The sequence below is a fragment of the Micropterus salmoides genome, unplaced genomic scaffold, assembly GCF_014851395.1.
Source record: "Micropterus salmoides isolate LMB-PRFRI ecotype aquatic unplaced genomic scaffold, ASM1485139v1 Ms_hic_scaffold_14, whole genome shotgun sequence".
Classification (NCBI taxonomy): Eukaryota; Metazoa; Chordata; class Actinopteri; order Centrarchiformes; family Centrarchidae; genus Micropterus; species Micropterus salmoides.
This window is the reverse complement of record NW_024040485.1, coordinates 33,970,820-33,997,261: the sequence shown is the minus strand read 5'-3', so window position 1 is coordinate 33,997,261 and position 26,442 is coordinate 33,970,820. Positions and strand designations below refer to the sequence as shown.

Sequence of the window (26,442 nt, the reverse complement as noted above, 5' to 3'; positions counted from 1 at the left end):
GGGGAAGTTAAGTCAATTATGAATAAAAGTCATAATTATGATATAAAAAGTTATGAAATTTATGAGAAAGAATGTCAAAATTAGGAGATAAAAGTCATATTATGAGGGCAAAAGTTGAAATGAAAAATGTCAAATTTCTGAGATGTTGGGGAAGTTAAGTCAAATTAGTTTGATAGTCATAATTATAAGATAAAATGAAAATAAGTCAAAATTAGGAGGGGGTTAGTCATAATTATGCAAATAAAAGTCGAGCTGAAATAAAAAAAAAGTCAAATTCATGACAAAGAATGTCAAAATTTGGAGATAAAAATTCATAATTATTAGGGCAAAAGTTAAAATGAAAAACGTCAAATTTATTAGAAAGTGTTGGGGAGATAATAATTCATAATCATAATTATAAGATGAAAAGATACAAACTCATAATTATGAAAATAAGTCAAAATTTGGAGATAAAACGTCAAAATTTGGAGATAAAAGTCATAATTATTAGGTCAAAAGTTTAAATGAAAAAAGTCAAAGATATGAGAAAGAATGTCAACATTATGAGACAAAGTTAGTATTGGGAAAGATAAAGTCAAAATTGGGAGATAAGAAGTTGAATTAAAAGTCAAATTTATGAGAAAGAATGTCAAAATAATGAAATAAAAGTCAAAGTCATAATTATGAGGGGGGGAAGTCAAAATTATGTGAATAAAAGTCATAATTATGAGATAAAAAGTCATATTATGAGGGCAAAAGTTGAAATGAATGTGACATGTCAAATTTCTGAGATGTTGGGGAAGTTAAGTCAAATTAGTTTGATAGTCATAATTATAAGATAAAATGAAAATAAGTCAAAATTAGGAGGGGGGGAGTCATAATTATGCAAATAAAAGTCGAGCTGAAATAAAAAAAAGTCAAATTCATGACAAAGAATGTCAAAATTAGGAGATAAAAATTCATAATTATTAGGGCAAAAGTTGAAATGAAAAACGTCAAATTTATTAGAAAGCGTTGGGGAGATAGTCATAATTATAAGATGAAAAGATACAAACTCATAATTATGAAAATAAGTCAAAATTAGGAGATAAAAATTCATAATTATTAGGTCAAAAGTTTAAATGAAAAAAGTCAAAGATATGAGAAAGAATGTCAACATTATGAGACAAAGTTAGTATTGGGAGAGATAAAGTCAAAATTGAGAGATAAAAAGTTGAATTAAAAGTCAAATTTATGAGAAAGAACGTCAAAATAATGAAATAAAAGTCAAAATTAGGAGATACAAAGTCATAATTATGAGGGGGGGAAAGTCATAATTATGAGATAAAAAGTTATGAAATTTATGAGAAAGAATGACAAAATTAGGAGATAAAGTCATATTATGAGGTCAAAAGTTGAAATGAAAAATGTCAAATTTCTGAGATGTTGGGGAAGATAAGTCAAATTAGTTTGATAGTCATAATTATAAGAGAAAATGAAAATAAGTCAAAATTAGGAGGATAAAAATCTAATTTAGGAGATAAAATTTCATAATTTTGACTTAACATGAGCATTTTTTATTATCCTGCCTAAAAACATTTACTGGTGGAAATGGGTTTCCATACATGTGTGCACAGTTACGGTGAAAGAATATCCTGGTGTTTATTAAAATATTAAAGTACGAGAAGGAAAATAGTTGAAACAGAGTTAATGAACCTTGAATAAAACACACCTGTGAGCGTGAGCAGGTGGTTGAGGCTGCAGGTGAGTCAGGTGAAGCAGCTCTAAGTCCTGCTAAGAGGATCTGTCTGCACACACACACAGTAAGCTGAGCTTTGCGTGCTGAGGATCAGTTGTGAGTCTGATGTGGTCGATGTGTTGAACAGAGGGATGATGGGAGCTGACCGCGACTCGTTTGAGACGAATCCCCGAAGACACGACTGACCTCTGAACCCGAGCGACACATTGAACAAGGTACAGACGCGCTCTGCTCTGCGTGTGTTCACCTGTAGACCGGCAGTGTGTGTTTTGTCTTAACGTGTGTGTAACCCTGTTTGATGGGTGTGTGTCAGGTGTCATGGACGCCGCGGATCCGTCTCCTCTGCAGCATTTCGTTGTGGCGAAGCGTTCGATCACCTCTATCTTTGATCAGCTGCTGGACTTTGTGAAGGACGGTTCCGCCTTCGTGGACGGTGAGACACACACACACAGGCTCAGGTGTGCCGGTGGTTTCTCAGGTGTGGGTCAGTCTGCGTGAGCTAAAGTTATTTTATCTAATCCCAAGTGAGATATAAACATAACGTGACTGGTGGAGTTCGCTGTGGCTCAGGAGGCGCAGCGGTTGTCCTGTAAGCAGAAGGTTGGTGGTTCAATCCCTGAGTCCTCCGGTCTGCCAATGTCAAAGCCATAATATGTCAAAGCGTCCTTGAGCAGGAAACAGAACTCCAAACTGCTCTTAAAAGCCGACTTTGCTGATTTATATTGTCTTTAAACTGACAAACACCACATGTGTAATTCAGGAAAATTCGTTGACTGTTCAAAATAAGGTCCACCGGAAGAGGAGGGGCTCTCTATAAAGCTGTTGATGAGTCGGGGGAGGAGGGGCTCACTATAAAGCTGTTGATGAGTCGGGGGGGAGGGGGGGCTCACTACATAGATAGACCAAAGTCATCACCACCACTTTGTACCGGACACACACCCGAAACCTTTCATTCACATCGACCACTAGGGGGCGCTACAAATGCAAGAAATGGGCGGGGCATAACACAAATTAGACTATAGGTGCGTTCAGGATGCCGGCGGCTGACTTTCGCCTTGATAGTCTAGCATGAGCTACAGATGACTGCAGGGGCGGGGAATAAAAACGGCGCCGTCAAGTCGGACACAGTCTACCTGCGTGAGCTTACTGTGAGATCAGTGACTGATCAGGCAACAGTGTGGTTCCAGCTTGGTGCAGTCGGGGAAACTAACTGTGGCCGCCGGACTTGGCGCCTGCAGCCGCCTTTCTCCCGCGAGGTTTTAATGTCGTCGTTGTCGTTTAATGACGTTTTGCAGCACCGCCAATGCATGCATCACGTTAAGTCAGCGCTGCACACCTAATGGATCATAAATTAGTTCTCCAGTCATCAGAAAACTCGTTTCAAAACAAATTTTGAACAACATGTCTGAAAGTATTTTGAAATCGCTGTGCTGTGGAAAGGTTTGAACCCGTGAGTCGCCACTTGCTGGCACATTTATTAGTTTGATTCTGATGAACCGCCAGAGGTCAAACAGAGACCAGAGATCGGGCTATGCTAGCTCATCGATTGAGTTTAACTTCTTTCACAAAGGACAGAAGAACATGTGTGATGACATGAACAGAATCTAGAAGAAACAGTTTAATGAAATCAAGCTGTGATTTTCTGTAACAGCAACTCTGGAAACTTTGATCATCGTCGGATATTTTCAGCCACGATAACGGTATTTTGTTTGTTGTGATGTCAGAGGCGTGGCGGGGCGACGAGCTGGGTCAGGTGGCCGTCGAGGAGCAGAGTCTGGAGATGCAGAGTTGTGCCACCAAACTGTCGACCATCAGAGAAGTCCTGCTCAGGAGGCACATGAAGGTGGCGTTCTTCGGCAGGTAAAAGTACAGGAAGGGGTCAGGTGATAAGTGGTTGCTATGGGAGAGGCGGTAACCACGCTTCATATCCACACGGCGATAACATCCGTTCATATTACTGTAAATCAATATCACAACGTTAGTGTCGTACTTTTCTGTAATATCACGTCACAGTGAAACAAGTTACAGAAAGCATCAAAACTGAAACAGAGCGGTTCGCGTTTCACACTGAGCGCTTCAGTTCGAGAATAAAAGAAGAACTAGTCAGATAGACAGTAAAACAGCAAGTAGCACAAACGACCTGAACTGTCAAAGAACAGCAGGGGAAAGTCACAGAAGTTTGTTGTCTGCTGACCTGAGATCAGTTTTTCTGCTGAGTCGTGCTGCTGAGACAAACTGTCAGATAAACTTATCTCTGATTTACAAACTGCTGCGGCTTCCTGCTTCGGCTGAAACACATTCGGAGTATTAACGGCCGAGATGTGATGAGCAAGAAGCTGAGGGCGTGCTGGATGATGTAATAACTGCTGGATGATGTAATAACTGCTGGATGATGTAATAACTGCTGGATGATGTAATAACTCATCAGGAAGTGAGTTTCCCTGTAAACTAATTTACATGTTTTTAATAATTCAGCCCACAATTCAGTTTGTTTTTAACTTACTTGACTTTGTGTATTTCTTTAGGAAATATTCTCACTTGCTGAGAATAAGTCTAAATAGTTTATAATAATAGAAGGAATAAAACATGAATGCTGTGAGTCCAAGTTTGAACTGGGGTAGTGGTGCACTACAGCCTCTTGTGGCCGAAAGGAGTATTACAACAATAAACTCTTGATCCTTTTTTTAGTTAGTTTTAGACTTAGAAGAAACAAATGAGAATAAACAAAGTTAGTAAAATCAAACTGAAATGTGGCCTGAATTATTAACAAACAGGTAAAAACACAGGAGATAAAACTATTAAAAACAGACACCAGAATATTTTTTCTCATTTGGCTCTCAGGGCTTCCGTAGCGTTTCTAAAGCTACGCAGTGCTGAGACAGTAAACAATGTCCATTAAACAGGAGCAGCTCAACAAATATAATATGATGTTTTGAAAAGTAAAAAGAATCAAGAAGTTGTTTAGTTTCTTGAGGAAAGCACAGCAGCTTCTCCGATTCAACTTTAAAATTAAACTCTGAAGTTCATGCTTTGTGTTGTAAATAGTTTCAAATTACAACAACAAAATAATCCCGACTAAGGTTCACTTACTGGCTTTTTCTGGAGCTTTTTTGTACAGACTTCAACTTAACTTCAGTTGTAACTTTAATTTCAATTTGAGCTTCAATTTAAGTTCAGTTTTAACTTCAACTAAAAAATTGTCAGTTTAATTTCAATCTTAACTTGAATTTTAGCTTTAATTTCAGTTATGACTTTAATTTTAACTTCAATTTCACCCTCAAGGTTCACTCACAGTGGCTTAAATTAATTAAGCACTTATTACTTACAATTTTGAGTTGAGTGAATTTATTTAATGGCTGCAGTTACTCGTTATTGAATTGCTACAGATTTTAGAATCTGCTCCACTGCAGCCTTTGAATGCCGTTCACACAGGAAGTCGTAATAAAACACCAATTTAATAAATGACAGCTGCTGTGCAATAACTGATGGCGGTTAATGTGTCTGATTCAGGACCAGTAACGGGAAGAGCACCGTGATAAATGCAATGCTGAGAGACCGAGTGTTGCCCAGCGGCATCGGTCACACCACCAACTGCTTCCTGAGAGTTGAAGGGACCGACGGAGACGAGGCTTACCTCACCACCGAGGCGACCAATGAGAGGAGGAGCGTCACCGTACGACAAACGGCCTTTAAAGGAACAGTCGGACATGTCGGTGAACCCTGACTTAGAAACGGATCTGAGGGTTTACTGAGATGTCGGACTGTTTTTATTCTGGTGATGTTCTGTCTGAATCAGCTGACCTACTGATAACTCCTCCACATTTTTCCTCCTCCTCAGACGGTGAACCAACTGGCACATGCTCTCCACATGGATCCGACTCTGGACTCTGGCAGTCTGGTTAAAGTCTTCTGGCCTAAAAGCCGCTGCGCTCTGCTGAGAGACGACCTGGTGCTGATGGACAGGTAACACGCTAGAACGCCTAGTGCTGTTCACTTCACATCACCGCTCAGGATTTACTGATCGCTGTCAGGCCTGCATCTGTGTTTAGATTCTGCACGAGACTGCCTGTATCCGTGACGACGGCTGTCTCACTTCACTCGTCACTGACTCACTAGCTGCTTTCAATTTTAGCTTTCGTGAGTGGATAAGAAACATGGCTTTGGTGTGAAAGACACAGGTTTAATTCCCACTGAGACACATCCATCAACATGTCCCTGAGCAAGACAATCAACCTGAGTTGCTTTACTTCACTTTAAATTTACTTAAATTTAAAATTTTAGCTTCAGTTTAGCATTAATTTTAGATGAAATTCTTGAATTTTAGCTTTGATTTTATCTTAAATTCTTCAGCTTTAGTTTTAATTTTTTTACTTAAATTCCAGCTTAAATTCTTGAATTTTAGATTCAGTTTTTAATTAATTTTAGCTTCAATTATTACTTAAATTTTAGCTTCAATTCTTCAGTTTTAACTTATATTTTAGCTTCAAATCCTATTTTAATTTTAGCTTCAATTTTTGCTTCAATTTCAAATTTAGCTTTAGTTTTAGAATTCTTCAATTTTAGCTTCAATTTTAGCTCAAATTTTTCCTTCATTTCTAGCTTCAATTCTTCAATTTTAACTCAAATTTTTCCTTCATTTCTAGCTTCAATTCTTCAATTTTAACTCAAATTTTTCCTTCATTTCTAGCTTCAATTCTTCAATTTTAACTTTGACTTTAGCTTAAATTTTTCAACTTTTGCTTATAGTTGTCTATGAAGATTCTCAGTCGTCCAGATCATAGTTATCCAACAAAGGTTAAAATCAAGGGCAACTGGACTTGGTTGAAGATACTGGAAGACGTTTCGTCCCTCATCCAAAAGGACTTTAGACAGAGAAGATGGATGGTTTGAAAGAGGTGTTAAGGAAGCATCTACACCAGGGTGGAGAAGCCGTCATTGAACAGGGGAGGGGGTCTACGCCACCACTTATCCCCCACTTACAATGCTGTCCTTTCATCACTTCCCAGGAAACTCAACAAACGTAACCTATTGGCCTCAGGTGAAGATACCAACGATGGTCGTTCAGTCTCGGCCACAGGTAGTCTTAACGACTGTAACGACTGTCGTCACAGCAACAAGGAACACTAACGAACCAGCGGTATCGATGACCCGGGCCAACGACCCCACTGAGGTTAAATAGCTGAGTTTCCCTGCCAGTCAGTCAGAACTGAAGAAGTCCTTTGGATGAGGGACGAAACGTCTTCCAGTATCTTCAACCAAGTCCAGCTGCCCTGGACTTTAACCTTCGTTGGATAACTTTAGCTTATAGTTTTGCTTCAATTTTAGGTTCCACTCTTCAATTTTAGCTTTCATTTTTTTCTTCAGTTCTAGCTTTAATTCTTAAAATTTAGCTTAAATTTTATCTTAAATTCTTCAATTTTACCTTATATTTTTGCTTCACTTTAAATTTTACTTAAATTTTAGCTTCAAATTCAATTTAAACTTTAATTTTAGCTTCAGTTAAAATTTTTGAATTTTTAACTTTCATTATAGCTTCAATTTCAGCTTCAGTGTGCCTCACTGTGGGACATTTTCTGCTCCTCGACCTCTGACCTTTAACCTCTGACCTCTGCTCTGTAGCCCTGGCACTGATGTCACTCTGGAGTTGGACAGCTGGATCGATAAGTTCTGTCTGGACGCTGACGTTTTTGTTCTGGTGGGAAACGCTGAGTCGACGCTTATGAACACCGTGAGGGAACACCTGAAGATCTCATACATCATAGATTATAGATCATAATGACTTCAGTCAGTGTGTGTGTGACATATTTATTATACAAGTCTTTTATTATATCATGTTATATTTTTCTGTCTGCAGGAGAAACTGTTCTTCCACAAAGTCAGTGAGAGAATCTCCAAACCGAATATCTTCATCCTTCACAACAGATGGGACGCTTCAGTGAGCGAACCTGAATACATTGAGGAGGTGGGTGTGTGACCAACCCAGCCTCAGTCTAAACTCAAACTTTCCAGCAGCTGCTTTTATGTGAAGCTGGTGCACAAACGTAAGAGTTGTCCTTTCAAACGCTGGCTTTGTCACCACGACAACAGAAAATCCTTGGATTGTTTGATAACTAAATAACTAAACTTGTGTATATTTATATATAATTGGTTTGATAAACAAAAGAACAACAAACAACTTCTTTCATTAGAAATGTTTTTTTTGTTTTTTAATTTATATCACATACATTGTTATGCAGATCATTTATTTTCAGTCACATGTGAGAAAACATTCGGGCCGAGGTCAAACTGACGATTGTTCATTCTTTCATCGTGTCTTCGTAACGACTGAGATGTGAGGGAAACATGGATGCAGTTCAGGAAGTTGGGATGTCCTCTCTGTGTCCTCACTCTGCTGTCCAGGTGAGGAAGCAGCACACGGACCGCTGTGTGAGTTTCCTGGCTGAGGAGCTGAAGGTAGTCGGGATGGACGAGGCGCCCGGGAGAATCTTCTTCGTCTCGGCCAAAGAGGTTTTGAGCTCCAGGATGCAGCGAGCGCAGGGCATGCCTGAGACAGGTGAGCCAGGTGAGCCAGGTGGGGGACATCAGGAGGAGAAGCCTCCTTTCATCACACAGACTGTTGATGTTTGTGTCTATCAGGTTCAACACAGACTTCTCAAAGTGTCCAGAGAATTTTACACTGAGCTGTTATTATTATTCTTTATTCTGCGCGTTCTTCACCATAAGGCTATTCTGAAATTATTTCTTTCTTTAAATGTGTATTTAGTATATTACAATTACAAAGTTTTATAATAGAATTGATCTCATTGTGCTTTTCACACAGAGCAGGTCTGCCCTTTGCAAGGCATACGACAACATGGAGTTATAATACAGTCATTATGATTGTCAGAAAGTTATGATGTCACTCAGCGGAAATAAATATTTTCTGAGACGCACGTTATTGTTTTCACCCAGTCTGTGTTTCTGAATACACAGTCACTAAAGAGCTGAAACCAGGAGTCAATTACGCAAAAATGAGTTGGCAACAGTTCAGTCAGTTATTGTTTAAGTCATTTGTGCAGTGTACAACAGGATTCTCTGTTTCTCTCTTATATTTTAGTAACCTAAATCTCTTGTTGCTCAGACATTACATGTACATTTATTCATTTAGCTGACGCTTACAATTACAAAGCGACTTAAAATGCTCGCTCAGTCTCGCTCAGGGACACATTGGTGGATGTCTCCCACATCAAAGGAAGGCATCTTATCTTTACGCCATCACCCCCCCACCAGACACTTAAGTTAAATTGAAAAATTTAAGATAAAAATTAAGTTAAAAGTGAAACTAAAATTGAAGAATTTAAGCTAAAATCAAAGCTAAAATGGAAGAATTAAGGCTAGAATTTAAGCCAAAATTGATTTAAAATTGAGTCCAAATTTTGAAAGATTCATCTGAAATTTAAGCTAAATATCAGAATCAGCTTTATTTGCCAGGTATGTGTTCACATACGAGGAATTGACTCTGGACTGTACATTGCTCACAATGTGCTTACTCATACAATAATACAATAACACAATAATACAGTAATTAAATCAAACACAGGCTGTAGTACAGAGAACACATAAATACACACTATAAACTAAACAGACAGATTGAGACAATAGTGCAGTGAGCAGACTGCAAAGGATTGTTGTTGTTGTTATTATGTCGGAGGTGGATGTGATATACAGGTGCACATACAAGCATACATGTATACATGTACCTTAAGCCAGAATTTAAGCTAAAATCAAAGCTATAATTGAAGAATTTAAGCTTTAAAATTTAAGCTAAAATTTATAAAAATCTAAGATAAAATTGAGTAAAATTAAGTCTGAAATTGAAGAATTTATGCTAAATTAAAATTGAAGTATGTAAATGATTTCTTTCTTTAAATGTGTAAAATTTAGCTACAATTAAAGCAAAATTTGGAGAATTTAAGCTAAAATTGAAGTAAAAATCTAAGCCACAATTTAAGAATTTAAACTAAAATTAAAGCTAAATTTGGAGAATTTACGTTAAAATTTAAGTAAAAATCAAAGCTAAAATTGAATTTCATGGATAATTCAGGTATTTTTAAATCTGGGCCCTATTTGCACATTGGTGTCTAAATGTGTTGGAGGTACCTGCTGACTCAGACCTGTGTCTTCCTGTAGGTGGCGCTCTGGCTGAAGGTTTCCATGAGAGACTGAGAGAGTTCCAGATGTTTGAGAGGACGTTTGAGGTACCACAAAACTCAGTGTATATACTATGTAAACGCAGTATTTCAGTTGGGCAGAAACACTGATGATTAAACTGAGCCTGAGACATGTGACCCCTGGTGACCTTTGACCCTGCAGGAGTTCATCTCTCAGTCTGCAGTGAAGACGAAGTTTGAACAGCACACAGTGAGAGCGTGGCAGATAACCGAGGCCATCAAAGGTCTGATGGACGCCATCAACATCGCCTCCGCCGACAGGAAGTCAGGAACTCAAACTCACGCACTTCCTCTTTAACAAAAGGAGCAACTAATGTCCACAGAGTCGTTTCTCTAGAGTCACAGAGAGTCTCTGACTTTGACCTTTGACAGGATCTGCTGCCTGGAGGAGCGTGAGGACCAGAGGGACCGGCTGGACTTTGTTCGGGGACAAATTAACCGTCTGACCAACAACGTCAGAGAGACGATCAAGACTCTGGCGGATGAGGTCGCTGCCAAGGTGCAAAATCATGTTCACACACATCAGCCGAAAGACGTTTAGCTTTTACAGCGTGTTCATTATATATTATGTACATCAACCAGCTTTTCTCGCAGATCTATCACTAAACACCAGTGTAAAATGTTCTTTATAGCCACAGTTAGGGTCCAGCAGGACTGTGTCTCTGGTGTTCATGTTGTTGTGTGGATGGTTCGTCGTCAGGTGGCGGCGGCGCTGTCCGATCAGATCTGTTCTCTTCCTATTCTGGTGGACGAGTTCAGAGCCGATTTCAACCCGACAAAAGAAACTCTGGAGCTCTACAAAACTGTGAGTGCTGCAGCAACACTACTGTCACTGGCACATACAGTCAACCTCTGCTACAAGGTTCAAAGTTAACGCTGCCTTTTCAGTCCGGCACGTTTAGCCTAGCTTAGCACAAAGACCGGAGGTGGTAGGAACCTGCGTGAGTAGCTCTGTCCGACAGAGAGGCTTTCTCTAAACGCAGTTCCTTTAAACTCTCTTTGACTCTGCGACCTCACTGTACCTGAACACACCTGCCTGAAGCTTATCTCTCACACACACAGTCACACTCGATCTAAATGTTGCTTCAGAGGAACTGACGACACAGTAAGCTGCTTTACTTCCAATCCAGTTTACAGCACAAACATGCAGGGTGTGTTTTGATTCTTTGCCTCTCAGACAGGCTGTCCTGACCCTCTGATTGGTGGAGCAGAAAAGTACTGTGACAGTATAGTTCAGACATGGGACATTGTTTTTGGGGGACAGATAATTAAGTCTATGTTTTGACTGACAGTGTGTGTGTTTTCTTACAGTTTACATTATTAACTAAATATTATGTTTATTAGTTCCAGTATGTTACAAAAGTGGAAAACTCTTTGTCACCCGGGGTTGTTTTTAAATGTGCTATATAACAGTGACCCTTGAGATCAGGGACAAAACAACACTTGATGATTTTCAAAAAAACATGTATACATCTTTGTTAAATGAGGCTTTGCTCATGTTTTAGAACAACCTCCCAGTTTTACATTTTTGTCAAATGACATGTTTGCAGGATCAGAACTAGATTTTTGTCAACACCATCAGAAACATAGAAACGTCAAAAACATTATTTTGAATGACCTTATCACAGATATTTTTACTCTTAACTGTTTCTTGGTTCTCTTCATTGTATACACATGTTTTTAAATGAATCGTATCTCCTTTTAAAAGTTAGATTTGTCATTGTTTAATAATTACGGTTTAAGTTCTATGTATTAACCAATATAACATTTAATCTCCAATATGAACAGAGATACTTAGAAGTGTTCAAATTACAAATTCACTTTGAAAATGCAACAATGTCATAGAGAAATATTCTCGATGGAACAAAATATATCTTTTTTTTTAAAACAACATAAACTCCATCTGACGGTGTTGACACAAAACTGACGGTGGTGACAAACTTGTAAGAAACAGAAAAATATTTCATTCAAATTATCATTAAACTCTTACAAATATTGTAACATTATAAGATACGAACAAAATACATAATATAACCAATCTTTTTTTGGATTAACATCTCAAAGGAGTACAAGGACTAGACAATAGTCCATGAACATAACTCCACTGTAAAGTCCAACCTCTTCAAATATATGCGGCTTATACACAAACTACAAACCTCATCTCCAGAAACGTTGGGATATTTTCCAAAAAGCCTGTGAATAAAGTGGCTACAACAACGTGGCTTCGTACACACAGATTGCGTGTTTTTTAAAGGCCTGCCGCCAGTTCAGATCTGTCTCCTGTTGAAAATATACGGCGCATCACTAAGAGGAGAATCAGACAATAACGACCACAAACTGTTGAGCAGCTATCAAGCAGGAAATAACAAACATTCCAATTATAAAACTGGCACAATTAGTATCTTCACTTGCCAAACGATTAGTTGTTATTCGAGGAAAGGTGAGGTAACCCAAAGGTAAACAAGCCTCTGGCTCAACATTTATTTCACTAAACTTTGTTTATATTTACAATTTACAGTTACATTGATCAGTAAAACTATTGAAAATCTTTTCTTTGTACTTCTGTCAGTTAAATAAAGGGTCATGTAAATTAAATCCCAATTTATTATTTATTTTTATTGTAAATATTTATATACACCATATATACTATATACTTTTCTGATGGATTAGCATAAGCAACACATTATGACATATTGAGTACTTGAGAGGCTTTGAAAATGAGATTCAATTCAAAACATAAAGCTATTTTGTGGCAATAGCTTGAAATTCAACACATAAAACTGAATTACAGTAATATCAAATGTTCAGGAGGTAAATATATACTAAAATAATGCACTTCACTGGCATTTGTCAACACCGTCGGACACAAATCCTGACGGAGTTGACAAAATAGCATATTTCCCCTCAGAACACGTGTGCTCATCACAGGAGCCATCTTGTTTATCATGAGTTGCTTGTGACCTCTATAATCTACATAGATTAAGAATTTATGGCAGAAAACATGATACAAATCTTGCATTACATTAATTATGGTGTTGACACACTACGGTTGTGACATGCAAGGTATCAACAAGTAGGAATGAAATATATAGAATCTAAACAACTTACCGGAGCTGGAGTGGTCTCCTAGCATTAGAAAGAACAAGGAAGTGACAAAGAGTTTTAGCAGCCTTCAATTTTATTTAAAAAAATGTCTGACAGTGTTGACAAAAATCTAGGACACAAGTTGAATCTTCTAAAAAGTACATTAAAATCTATTTCAGATTGTAACTTTTGATACCTATTAAAATATTTACTGAACTACTAACAAATAGTAAGTATAATGTTTAATTTTGCATTACTTTTAGTTCTTTTTAAGCTATTGTAATGTAATGACACCTGCTTCCAGACAAGGATTTTTACAGGCACTCGTCACATATTATATAATTATAATAAAAAAATATATAAAACAATATGAAATAAAATTGTCCTGTTAGTTTTCTAGTTAAATTTATGAATAATATTATGTAAATGTTTTACCCAAACTGGTGGACATGTTTTGTCCCAGATCTCAAGAATCACTGATAAATAAACTTGAACTTGAAAAGACAAAAGAAAATAGCCATCTTCATCATAATGCGTTATTTGCGGTGGAGGATGAAGTACACAAATCCTTTACTTGAGTAAAAGTACCCTCATCTAAAATTTAAATTTCTAACAAGTCAAAGTACAAAAGTATCTGCTTTTAAAAATACTTCATAAATTTTCAAAAGTACTATTAGTATGGTTATGTTTATCACGGGTTGCTGACTTGACAAACAAAATTAAAAAATTATTATCAAAATAGTTGCCAATTAAATTTCGGTCAATCAACTAATGGTTTCAGGTGTAGAATTAAAGCAGGAATTGAAGTCAAAATTTAAGAATTTGAGCTAGAATTAAAGTAGAAAAATTAAGCTAAAACTGATGCTAAAATTGAAGAATTGAAGCTAAAATTGAGTAATTTCAGCAAAAAAAATCTAAACTATTATAAATCTTACTTTGTAAAGTAACTAAAGCAGTCAGATAAATGTAGTGAAGTAAAAAGTACAAAATCTTCCTCTGAGATGTGTAGAAATATATTTGTACTTCAGTACTTGAGTAAATGTACTTAGTTACTGTCCACCACTGGTTATTTGTTAGTTTGATATAAATCTTCTGAAGTCAGACATGAAGCTGATAAAGACGTCTCTGTTTGTCCTCTTCAGAAGCTGCTGCAGCACGTGGATGAGAGGATGGTCGGCTGTTTGGCGCATCGCTGCTCTGTCAGTGTCCTCAGAGACGTCAGAGACGCACAGAGACAGATGATCGGTACAACGTCTCCCTTTGTTTACACGTTTCATCGTCATGAAAAGGCAGCGTGACGGCTGTGTGTCTCCTCTGTCCTCAGATAGCGTCCGTCCTCTGCTGTCTCTGTCCGTCCAGGAGCAGCTCTCTGCTCCCTCCTCATCCTTCGAGTTGACCTATGACCTCGGCCTTGCCACCCTCTGTGCAGATTTCCGTGAAAACATCAACTTCCAGTTTTCTCTGGGCTGGACCGCCCTCGTCACCCGCTTCATCGGCACCACCAAGGCCAAGCGAGCACTGAGCAGCTCCGACCCACGACTGCAGGTTTGTACCGTGCTAGAAACCTTCCTTGTTTAAAACATTCACACAATGAAAACACATCAACATCGTTTCTCTCTGCAGGAAAGATCCAGCTTTAAGGAGGAGATGGTGGTTTCCATAGCGACAGGTCTGGTCTCCGTCACCTCCCGGGCGTCGATGACCGTGCTGGTGGTCGGGGGTGGTACGTCCCGCAGGCATTTCATTATTGATTCATCTGTTTATCGTTTCTGTTGATGTATTTTGTGAAGGACACCTTTGAACGTTAAATTCAAATAAATCCAAATTAATCGTGAAATCAATTTATTGGCCAGGTGTCGATGTCTCAGGCGTGTTGGTGTCTGAGGCGTGTTGGTGTCTGAGGCGTGTTGGTGTCTGAGGCGTGTTGGTGTCTGAGGCGTGTTGGTGTCTGTGACGTGTTGGTGTCTGAGGCGTGTTGGTGTCTGTGACGTGTTGGTGTCTGAGGCGTGTTGGTGTCTGAGGCGTGTTGGTGTCTGAGGCGTGTTGGTGTCTGTGACGTGTTGGTGTCTGAGGCGTGTTGGTGTCTGAGGCGTGTTGGTGTCTGAGACGTGTTGGTGTCTGAGGCGTGTTGGTGTCTGAGGCGTGTTGGTGTCTGTGACGTGTTGGTGTCTGAGGCGTGTTGGTGTCTGAGACGTGTTGGTGTCTGAGGCGTGTTGGTGTCTGAGGCGTGTTGGTGTCTGAGACGTGTTGGTGTCTGAGGCGTGTTGGTGTCTGAGACGTGTTGGTGTCTGTGACGTGTTGGTGTCTGTTGGTGTCTGAGGCGTGTTGGTGTCTGAGGCGTGTTGGTGTCTGAGACGTGTTGGTGTCTCAGCCGTGTTTGTGTCTGTGGCGTGTTGGTGTCTGTGACGTGTTGGTGTCTGTGACGTGTTGGTATCTGAGACGTGTTGGTATCTGAGACGTGTTGGTGTCTGTGACGTGTTGGTGTCTCAGGCGTGTTGGTGTCTGTGACGTGTTGGTGTCTGTGACGTGTTGGTATCTGAGACGTGTTGGTATCTGAGACGTGTTGGTGTCTGAGACGTGTTGGTGTCTCAGCCGTGTTGGTGTCTGAGGCGTGTTGGTGTCTGTGACGTGTTGGTGTCTGTGACGTGTTGGTGTCTCAGCCGTGTTGGTATCTGAGACGTGTTGGTGTCTGAGACGTGTTGGTGTCTCAGCCGTGTTGGTATCTGAGACGTGTTGGTGTCTCAGCCGTGTTTGTGTCTGTGGCGTGTTGGTGTCTGTGACGTGTTGTTGTCTGAGGCGTGTTGGTGTCTGAGGCGTGTTGGTGTCTGAGACGTGTTGGTGTCTGAGGCGTGTTGGTGTCTGAGGCGTGTTGGTGTCTGTGACGTGTTGGTGTCTGAGACGTGTTGGTGTCTGAGGCGTGTTGGTGTCTCAGCCGTGTTGGTGTCTGAGGCGTGTTGGTGTCTGATGCGTGTTGCTGTCTGAGACGTGTTGGTGTCTGTGACGTGTTGGTGTCTGAGGCGTGTTGGTGTCTCAGCCGTGTTGGTGTCTGTGGCGTGTTGGTGTCTGAGGCGTGTTGGTGTCTGTTGGTGTCTGAGGCGTGTTGCTGTCTGATGCGTGTTGCTGTCTGTGGCGTGTTGCTGTCTGAGGCGTGTTGGTGTCTGTGACATGTTGCTGTCTGAGGCGTGTTGGTGTCTGTGACATGTTGGTGTCTGAGGCGTGTTGGTGTCTGAGGCGTGTTGCTGTCTGATGCGTGTTGCTGTCTGTGGCGTGTTGCTGTCTGAGGCGTGTTGGTGTCTGTGACATGTTGCTGTCTGAGGCGTGTTGGTGTCTGTGACATGTTGGTGTCTGAGGCGTGTTGGTGTCTGAGGCGTGTTGCTGTCTGATGCGTGTTGCTGTCTGAGGCGTGTTGGTGTCTGTGGCGTGTTGGTGTCTGTGACGTGTTGGTGTCTGTTGGTGTCTGAGGCGTGTTGCTGTCTGATGCGTGTTGCTGTCTGTGGCGTGTTGCTGTCTGAGGCGTGTTGGTGTCTGTGACATGTTGGTGTCTGAGGCGTGTTGCTGTCTGTGGCGTGTTGCTGTCTGAGGCGTGTTGGTGTCTGTGACATGTTGGTGTCTGAGGCGTGTTGGTGTCTGTGACATGTTGGTGTCTGAGGCGTGTTGGTGTCTGTGGCGTGTTGGTGTCTGTGGCGTGTTGGTGTCTGAGACGTGTTGGTGTCTCAGCCGTGTTTGTGTCTGTGGCATGTTGGTGTCTGAGGCGTGTTGGTGTCTGAGACGTGTTGGTGTCTGAGACGTGTTGGTGTCTGTGACGTGTTGGTGTCTGAGGCGTGTTTGTGTCTGTGGCGTGTTGGTGTCTGAGGCGTGTTGGTGTCTGTGGCGTGTTGGTGTCTCAGCCGTGTTGGTGTCTGAGGCGTGTTGGTGTCTGTGGCGTGTTGGTGTCTCAGCCGTGTTGGTGTCTGTGGCGTGTTGGTGTCTGAGGCGTGTTGGTGTCTGTGACGTGTTGGTGTCTGTTGGTGTCTGAGGCGTGTTGGTGTCTGTGGCGTGTTGCTGTCTGATGCGTGTTGCTGTCTGTGGCGTGTTGGTGTCTGAGGCGTGTTGGTGTCTGTGACATGTTGGTGTCTGTGGCGTGTTGGTGTCTGAGGCGTGTTGGTGTCTGTGACGTGTTGGTGTCTGTAACGTGTTGGTGTCTGTGACGTGTTGGTGTCTGAGGCGTGTTGGTGTCTGAGGCGTGTTGGTGTCTCAGCCGTGTTGGTGTCTGAGACGTGTTGGTGTCTGTGACGTGTTGGTGTCTGTGACGTGTTGGTGTCTGTGACGTGTTGGTGTCTGAGGCGTGTTGGTGTCTGAGGCGTGTTGGTGTCTGTAACGTGTTGGTGTCTGAGGCGTGTTGGTGTCTGAGGCGTGTTGGTGTCTGTAACGTGTTGGTGTCTGTAACGTGTTGGTGTCTGAGGCGTGTTGGTGTCTGAGGCGTGTTGGTGTCTCAGCCGTGTTGGTGTCTCAGCCGTGTTGGTGTCTGAGGCGTATTGGTGTCTGTGACGTGTTGGTGTCTGTAACGTGTTGGTGTCTGTAACGTGTTGGTGTCTCAGGCGTGTTGGTGTCTGAGGCGTGTTGGTGTCTCAGCCGTGTTGGTGTCTGAGGCGTGTTGGTGTCTGAGGCGTGTTGGTCTCAGGCGTGTTGGTGTCTGAGGCGTGTTGGTGTCTGAGACGTGTTGGTGTCTGTAACGTGTTGGTGTCTCAGCCGTGTTTGTGTCTGTGGCGTGTTGGTGTCTGAGGCGTGTTGGTGTCTGTGACGTGTTGGTGTCTGTAACGTGTTGGTGTCTGTGACGTGTTGGTGTCTGAGGCGTGTTGGTGTCTGAGGCGTGTTGGTGTCTCAGCCGTGTTGGTGTCTGAGACGTGTTGGTGTCTGTGACGTGTTAGTGTCTGTGACGTGTTGGTGTCTGTAACGTGTTGGTGTCTGAGGCGTGTTGGTGTCTGAGGCGTGTTGGTGTCTGTAACGTGTTGGTGTCTGAGGCGTGTTGGTGTCTGAGGCGTGTTGGTGTCTGAGGCGTGTTGGTGTCTGTAACGTGTTGGTGTCTGTAACGTGTTGGTGTCTGAGGCGTGTTGGTGTCTGAGGCGTGTTGGTGTCTCAGCCGTGTTGGTGTCTGAGGCGTATTGGTGTCTGTGACGTGTTGGTGTCTGTAACGTGTTGGTGTCTGTAACGTGTTGGTGTCTCAGGCGTGTTGGTGTCTGAGGCGTGTTGGTGTCTCAGCCGTGTTGGTGTCTGAGGCGTGTTGGTGTCTGAGGCGTGTTGGTGTCTCAGGCGTGTTGGTGTCTGAGGCGTGTTGGTGTCTGAGACGTGTTGGTGTCTGAGGCGTGTTGGTGTCTGAGGCGTGTTGGTGTCTCAGGCGTGTTGGTGTCTGAGGCGTGTTGGTGTCTCAGCCGTGTTGGTGTCTGAGGCGTGTTGGTGTCTGAGGCGTGTTGGTGTCTCAGGCGTGTTGGTGTCTGAGGCGTGTTGGTGTCTGAGACGTGTTGGTGTCTGAGACGTGTTGGTGTCTGTGACGTGTTGGTGTCTGTGACGTGTTGGTGTCTCAGGCGTGTTGGTGTCTCAGGCGTGTTGCTGTCTCAGGCGTGTTGGTGTCTGTGATGTGTTGGTGTCTGTGGCGTGTTGGTGTCTGAGGCGTGTTGGTGTCTGATGCGTGTTGGTGTCTCAGGCGTGTTGGTGTCTCAGGCGTGTTGGTGTCTGTGATGTGTTGGTGTCTGTGGCGTGTTGGTGTCTGAGGCGTGTTGGTGTCTGAGGCGTGTTTGTGTCTGAGGCGTGTTGGTGTCTGAGGCGTGTTGGTGTCTGTGACGTGTTGGTGTCTGTGACGTGTTGGTGTCTGTTGGTGTCTGAGGCGTGTTGGTGTCTGAGGCGTGTTGGAGTCTGTGGCGTGTTGCTGTCTGATGCGTGTTGCTGTCTGAGGCGTGTTGCTGTCTGAGGCGTGTTGGTGTCTGTGGCGTGTTTGTGTCTGAGGCGTGTTTGTGTCTGAGGCGTGTTTGTGTCTGAGGCGTGTTGGTGTCTGAGGCGTGTTGGTGTCTGAGGCGTGTTGGTGTCTGTGACGTGTTGGTGTCTCAGGCGTGTTGGTGTCTGTGACGTGTTGGTGTCTGTGACGTGTTGGTGTCTGTGGCGTGTTGGTGTCGGAGGCGTGTTGGTGTCTGTGACGTGTTGGTGTCTGTGGCGTGTTGGTGTCTGAGGCGTGTTGGTGTCTGTGACGTGTTGGTGTCTGTGACGTGTTGGTGTCTGAGGCGTGTTTGTGTCTGTGGCGTGTTGGTGTCTGAGGCGTGTTGGTGTCTGAGGCGTGTTGGTGTCTGAGGCGTGTTGGTGTCTGTGACGTGTTGGTGTCTGAGGCGTGTTTGTGTCTGAGGCGTGTTGGTGTCTGAGGCGTGTTGGTGTCTGTGACGTGTTGGTGTCTGTGACGTGTTGGTGTCTGTGACGTGTTGGTGTCTCAGGCGTGTTGGTGTCTCAGGCGTGTTGGTGTCTGTGGCGTGTTGGTGTCTGAGGCGTGTTGGTGTCTGTGACGTGTTGGTGTCTGAGACGTGTTGGTGTCTGAGGCGTGTTGGTGTCTGTGACGTGTTGGTGTCTGAGGCGTGTTGGTGTCTGAGACGTGTTGGTGTCTGTGACGTGTTGGTGTCTGAGACGTGTTGGTGTCTGAGGCGTGTTGGTGTCTGTGACGTGTTGGTGTCTGAGGCGTGTTGGTGTCTGTGACGTGTTGGTGTCTGAGGCGTGTTGGTGTCTGTGACGTGTTGGTGTCTGAGGCGTGTTGGTGTCTGTGACGTGTTGGTGTCTGCGGCGTGGCGTGTTTGTTTCTAAGGCGTGACGTGTCGGTGTCTCAGGCGTGTTGCTGTCTGATGCGTGTTGCTGTCTGATGCGTGTTGCTGTCGGCGGCGTGGCGTGTCGGTGTCTCAGGCATGGCGTGTTTGTTTCTAAGGCGTGACGTGTTTGTGTCTCAGGTGTGGCGTTCGGTGGGCTGGCGTCTCATCGCTCTTTCCATCTCTCTGTACGGTCTCCTCTACCTGTACGAGAAACTCACCTGGACCGACGCCAGCAGAGAGCGCGTTCTGAAGCAGCAGTTTGTGGAGCACGCCACCCACCGCCTGAGAGCCGTCATCCCCGTCTGCAGCTCCGCCTGCAGCCAGCAGGTGTACAAGTAAGACCCCCCCCCCCCCCGACACAAACTGAGTGAGCGAGCGAACACCTGCTGAGTGTGAAACTAAAACTGGCCTGTTGTGTTTGTGTTTGAGGGAGCTGTCGTCCACATTCAGCCGTCTGACTCAGAGAGTCGATCTGAGTGAAGCTGAGCTGGAGGGAAACATCCGGCAGCTGAGCTTCAGGATCCAGAGACTGGAGAACATCCAGAGGAGGTCCAAGGCCTTCAGGTGGGGGAAGGTGTCAGACTTAACAACCAGTTTTCTTTAATTCCACCATAAATACACTGAATCACACATATAAAACATGTCCTGTGAAAACAAAACGCTCCCTGTAAAGTCACTAATGCTGTTAAATAAATGTAGTGAACACTTATAAAGAATGTAAAGAAAAAACGACTTCCTGTGTTTCTTACTGGAAGCTTGACTGAACCGGATGAATCCAGTTGAACTAAAGTTTCCTCTCTGCTTCAGGAACAGAGCCACGGAGCTGGAGACTCAGCTGGAGGCCTTTTCTGTTCAGTACCTGCAGGGAAACTGAAGTGAGCGGCGCCCCCTGCTGTTCAGGTCTAACGGTGTCACACAGAACTGATGCTGCAGTGATCAGCTGACGTGGACTGTAATATTTGACCTGTTTAAGACAACAAACTGTGATCAGAGTCCTGCTGATCTGATCTGGGAGCTGGTGTTACCTGAACTAGCAGCTAATCCTCACCTAACCTGTTAGCGTCATAGATCAATATATCTGTGGGTTGTTTCTGATCAGTGAAATAAATCACGTTCGTTCTTCTGTGATGTCACAGATCAGAGTGACGCTGCAGTCTGTCGTGGTCCCGAACATCACTTCCTGTTTTGTACGGCGCTCTGTATTTAGCGAATAGGAGGCCGGAGCTGACGTCGGGCTGCCGTCACACAAACCAGCAGGTATCTTTGTGGAGTGAAGAGCTGCTCGCTGTCAGAGTTTTAGATGTCTGAACGAGTTCACGTGATGCGAGAGAAGATCGATCCTGTTGTTGCTGCTGCAGGAGAGGACGGACGGACAGATGAGACAGTAGATGGACGCACGGACAGGTGAGACGGTAGACAAACGGACGCACAGGCAGGTGAGACTTAGACGGACAGACAGGTGAGATGTGGACGGACGGACACACAGACAGGTGAGACGTTGACGGACGAACGCACAGACAGGTGAGACGTAGACGGACAGACAGGTGAGACATAGACGGACGAACGCACAGACAGGTGAGACGTAGACGGACAGACAGGTGAGACGGAGACTGTTCTTCTTCTCGTCGGCTCGATGTGTTCAGGTAAGAAACACCTGCAGCTTCCGTTTCCTGTCGGCCGCTCACAGAGAAACCAGGACCTCGACCCTGATCGGGTCTTCATCAGTTCACGCTGACAGACCGATGACATCACGATGACATCACGGCTGACAGGCGAGTGAATTAGACTTTCTGACCGCTCAGATTTCAGAGTTTTCTGAACTGAACACGTGGCACCAGTTTGACTCCCTGCAGCTGACGGAGCAGCTCGGCGACTCACCGCCGCCCTCCAGTGGCTGAACCCTGCAGGTGAAACTGACTTGATGCGTTTCAGACCAATGAGGAGAGACTTCAGGTTCTGCATCAGCTGTTTAATTTCTAAATGATCAGTTTACATGTGATTATTGTCTGTACAGTCATTTACATGAGAAACATCAGAACGCAGCTGACAGGAAGTTAAAGACAAAGATTCACGCTCCTTACACGCTCACGGATCAGCCAATCGCATCACCTCAGGGAAAACTTCAGGATGTGAAACTGAACATGTCGAACCCGTCAGGCGGCCGAAAAACATAACTGATCCTCAGAATCGTCTCCGATCCTTCTCTGAACCTGAAGTTTGTGAATCTTCCTTTAGACGCTTCTTCAGCAGCAACATGTGACCGAGCGTGAAAGACGAAGCGCTCGACGCCCTGCAGCTTCAGGAAGCAGTCACTACGTCCTGTTAATCTACATCAGCTTTCCTGTTGCTTTACTGTTTTATAACCTAATAAACAATTTAGTCAATGTTAGACTTCAGTTTGTGCGATAGATTAGATTAGAAAAGGCCCGATCCAACTCCAGGTCGTCACATACGGAGGCTCAGTCAACACCCCTTGGCGCCGGTTTGTGTCGCTGTAGGAGGCGTCGTAGCAGACCGGCGCTCGGTCAACATTAATTGTTTTTAGTAGCATTACTTAACTTAAAGAAGTTATTTTAAGCCGTTCAGGGCTGTCGGTTCATTTTCTCTTACTCGTGATTAAAACTGTTTTTCAGTCCGTATTAACTATGTAAACTATTTCTTATTATCTAGTTATTTTATCAAATCATCTTTGTGTCCAAAGATGAGCGTGTAACGTCCAGTGATCGCCCGTTAACGAGACTACATGTGACTTTCCTTCTGAGTAGACGGCTTGTTGTATACAAACCCTGCTGGACGCGCAGTCAGGGGGCCAAAGCGCTTCGGCAGCCGGTCAGACTGTAATCGGCGTAGGTCACGCAGGTTAAACTGCCATTTCAGAGTCGTTTCATCTGCATATTAACAGAACACGTGTGACCGCGCCGCAGCTCGGCGGCACCGGACGCCGTGCTGTTTAACTCAGCTGCGAGCCAAGAAGCTAAAGGAAGAAGGAGGCGTTCTTTCCACAGCTGGAAGCCATCAGGCCTGACTTCAGCGCAATTTATACTTCTGCGTCGAATCGACGGCGTGGACTCTGCGTAGCGCCCTGCCCTACGCCGTCGCCTGACGTGCACCTCATCAAAAATGTAACTACACGTCGAGTCGACGCGGACCGTCAGCTCTGCGATTGGTCGGCTGGGTAGCCTCGCTACGCCTCCGAGCCGACAGGAAGTGGCCGTGCTTTGAATTAACTTTTACTAGCGGCCAAACGGCGGCTGTAACGCGGTGGATCGATATATTTGACCGTCACAACCCGAGCGAAATGACCAGAATGTGATCCATTCGGTCGGTAACATTTGAAAACGCTGCTGCCGACTAGCGTTTGGGTGTGACTGCAGATTGACGGAGACACGGACGCGAGTATAAATGCGTGGCCCCTACGCAGGAGAATAAATCAAGTCACACTCAGAGAACATGGACTTCTGTAAACGTTGTGAGACCTGCAAAAAGCTTTTGTATTGAAGCATCTGCTAAGAAACGCGAAACTGGAACCGGCAGCTAACGGTCCTGCCGGTGAAGGTCAATCAACGTTCTCTTACGAACGCGTGTGCAGAACAGTAACGTTCGATTTTTTAAAATCGTTACATGCTCGGTAAAAATGATGCCGCTGTTTAGACGCGATCCGTTAAAAAGTCGGGGGGAGCTGCTTTGCTTTTGATTACTTTGAAACGGCCTGTAGGATCCAGCAGGCCGCAGTGTTCTCAGCTCGGCCGCTCGTTGCCTCCTCAGGTTCACGATTGTTCCACTAAAGTGGATTCATTTCTAAAACGAACAGCTTTCTGTCACTTTAAGGACGGCTGCGGCGGTTGAAAGTAACTGTAACGGGACTGTTTACTTTTAATAGCCAATAATAAGGAAAGTAAAGTTGTTGGTTTTTAATTTAACTCGACACGGCAGCTGGATGTGATCCTCCGTGAAGACAGAGCGCTGCTTCCTGCCCCCTGGTTGGACATCTCGGTGATGACGCTGCACAGAAACCCGTCTATTGCTTCTGACTCGTCGCCGGAGACGTCCGTGAGTGTTAAAAAGTAAAAAGCGGCATTCAGGTTCAGAAGTGTGTTGTTGTTCATCTCCACGGCCGCAGCAGGAGGCAGGAAGTGCGTCAAAGGGTCTAAATAGTAGCAGAAGTAGACTCTAGAGCGTCTGGTGAATCTGGCGCACACGGTTATAACGCGGCCCTAATATATATATTGTTGCTAACTTCACCGCCGAGCCCTGCAGGTGCAAAAACAACAGCAGGGAGTTAAAAAGCGCCGCCGCCGCCATGGGGTCTTGACCCAGCGTCCATATGTTAGGAGCCGGGAGTGCGAAGGTGTTGGGAAAGGGCTAACGCTAAGTCTAGAGCTAACAATAAAAGGTCACACAAAGCAGGTGACTTTTCTGTATTTGCAGTTTCCTTCATCTGCAGAAGTCTCAAAAACCTACGTTAATTATTCAGGTTTTTATAAAACCAAACCTGGAACAAAGTGTTTGCTACTGAATAAATATTGATTAACGTGACTGAAAGGAGTACAGGATATACTTGGTGGTTAAAATGCGATCATTAATATTTGATGCTGTATAAATATTTTCTGCTGCTTTGACTAAATGTGTTTATTTCATGCGTCGAGCAGCGAGCAAGTTTAAACCTGCTGTTCCTGTTTTTACCTGCAGGAGGCGACAACACGCGGCTGTCCCAGGTGACTTTTTACCTCGTCGGTTCCTGACCGGGCGTCGCTTCGCTCCTGATAATCAGTTTTATGGCTTTAAACGTTTAAAGAGAACAAAGTGACGGAAACAAACCAGTTTGAGCTTCAGCAGACAGTATTTCATAGTGGAGCCAACTGCAGTTTGTCACTTTAGTCTCATCAGAGTCAGTGTTATTATATCTTCCTCCTCCTCTTCATCACTGACCTCCCTGAGCTCGTTTCCCATCAAGCTAAACTTTATATTTTATTTTTCATCTTCAAACTAAGATTTGAGACGTTAAAAGAAAGTTTATTTAAAAGTGAGACAACCTGAACTGTCTCTACAGAAATAATCGCGCCTGGAGCTCGAGTTAGTATGGAGGGCCGAGTCTGCCACATTTAATCAGTGAATACAGACATAAAACAATGCTCAATAAACAAACATCCTATTAAATGCACCAAAAATACATTAAAAAAAAAGAATGTAGGGGAAAATTAAAGTATACAATGAGACATGATACTTACTTATTTATTATCCTTTATAATTTTCAATTATATTTGACTTGATATAATCGAAAATTATAAAGGAGAATTAATAAATAAGAAATCAATACAAAGGTGACGCAAATTAAAATCCTATTAAATGCACTACAATATATTAATGTAGGGGTTTTAAATTATCCAGTGAGACATAAATAGATTTCCTTTATAATTTTGAATTACCTTAAAACAAAAGCATAAATAAAAAATATATATATAAAAACTGAATTAATAAATTGAAAATCATAAAGAAAAATAAATTAATATGGTAATTAAGGGGGAGGAGTTTTAGATAAAAAAAGATCAATTGAATAATTTAATTTTTAAATTGTATTATTTATTAGGATGTTTATTAATTTACTGAGTTTTTTTGGTTTTATTCATTTTCGATTGTAGAAACATAAACATGGTCAGATTTCTAATAATATTTCATTATTTACTGATCATATTCAAATCGGTCACATGTTCTAATCCGAGTTCCTTTACATTATGGCACTCAAAACAAAAACTGAAAAACGAAACTCTGGCATTCATTATTCTTAAATTTTGATATGTTTTTTCATATTTTTCAGTTTTAAACTCTTTGGGGTTCCATGAGTTCACCTGAACTCCAGGACTGCAGGTGTGTTACGTCTGTTTTCTCACATAGAACCAGGACTGAGGGACGCCACGCTGGCAGAGATCCGCTGGAACAAGCGCTAACGTTAGCTTGCACACGTCAGCTAACTAACGTTTGGTTTTATTTGAAAACCGACGGCAGAAACAGTCGTGTGGACTCGTGGAAGCCGTCAGAGAGGACGCTGCCTCAGGAAGGGTTTTCTCATTAGTATGCAGATTGTCTTTGCCTCAACGCCAAAGACGGTGACGGGAAACTGAAAACCAGTGACATGAAAAACATCAATAATTAACTAAACTGAGAACGCTGCCATGTTTCAATGTTCCCCAAACGTTCATAAAGGAGGAAACTTTACAGAAAGTTTTCATAAATAAAATCATCTCAAATCGTTTAATTCTTAATAACTCTGCTAACTTTTCTTTCACTTCCCGTCTCCGGATGAAGAAGCCTGACTGGACGGACGGCTGCCAGGTGAGCGGATCCACCTGGTGTCCGTCATTTAAAGTCTGAAGGACGTTTTCTGTGTAAAGATTCAGCCGATGTGCAGCTACATGTCAGAAGAATATAAAGTGTTCAGAGAAGCAGCAGGTTCGGACGTTTCACAGGAACTAAAACCAAGTTGGAGAGAGACTCAAGCCACAAGGAAGTGTGGCGTGTTCCACCTCCTCCCAGGCCTTCAAACATCAGATCACTGGAACTCTTGATTCCTTCCACTCGCTTCTACTTTGCTTGGAAGGCTTTTATTGTGAAACAT

The 26,442-nt window shown here is 43.3% G+C and overlaps 2 protein-coding genes across 3 annotated transcripts in view; one reads left to right on the top strand and one right to left on the bottom strand.

Annotated features, from left to right (window-relative positions):
* Positions 1 to 1,645: 1,645 nt before the first annotated feature.
* Positions 1,646 to 20,964, top strand: LOC119902804 (mitofusin-1-like). 2 transcript variants are annotated; one of them, XR_005444368.1, is made up of 18 exons: positions 1,646 to 1,932; positions 2,031 to 2,150; positions 3,442 to 3,577; positions 5,228 to 5,390; positions 5,556 to 5,680; positions 7,337 to 7,445; positions 7,572 to 7,679; positions 8,117 to 8,270; positions 9,887 to 9,954; positions 10,070 to 10,191; positions 10,300 to 10,426; positions 10,628 to 10,732; positions 14,154 to 14,256; positions 14,336 to 14,556; positions 14,635 to 14,734; positions 19,968 to 20,164; positions 20,259 to 20,393; positions 20,637 to 20,964. XR_005444368.1 is itself a non-coding variant. In XM_038719179.1 (18 exons), the coding sequence occupies exons 2-18, from the start codon at positions 2,036 to 2,038 to the stop codon at positions 20,701 to 20,703; spliced, it is 2,196 nt and encodes a 731-aa protein (XP_038575107.1). In that variant the 5' UTR covers positions 1,646 to 1,932; positions 2,031 to 2,035; the 3' UTR covers positions 20,704 to 20,964. The 2 variants fall into 2 exon arrangements, 1 of the variants encoding a protein (XP_038575107.1); XM_038719179.1 differs by having other exon boundaries at positions 14,635 to 14,731; positions 19,924 to 20,164.
* A 2,117-nt stretch (positions 20,965 to 23,081) lies between these two features.
* The window catches only part of LOC119902803 (PEX5-related protein-like), a gene marked incomplete at its 5' end in the record, with an annotated part of 33,336 nt that continues 29,975 nt past the window's right edge, over positions 23,082 to 26,442 (bottom strand). Inside the window, 1 exon segment of the mRNA XM_038719178.1 lies at positions 23,082 to 26,442. This exon segment is cut by the window's right edge and continues 612 nt beyond it.

Coding starts and splice junctions, on each gene's coding strand:
- LOC119902804 (XM_038719179.1), top strand. CDS start 2,036: ATGGACGCCGCGGATCCGTCTCCTCTGCAGCATTTCGTTGTGGCGAAG. Junction 5,391..5,555: donor ATGAGAGGAGGAGCGTCACC/GTACGACAAACG, acceptor CCTCCTCCTCAG/ACGGTGAACCAACTGGCACA. Junction 10,733..14,153: donor CTCTGGAGCTCTACAAAACT/GTGAGTGCTGCA, acceptor TGTCCTCTTCAG/AAGCTGCTGCAGCACGTGGA.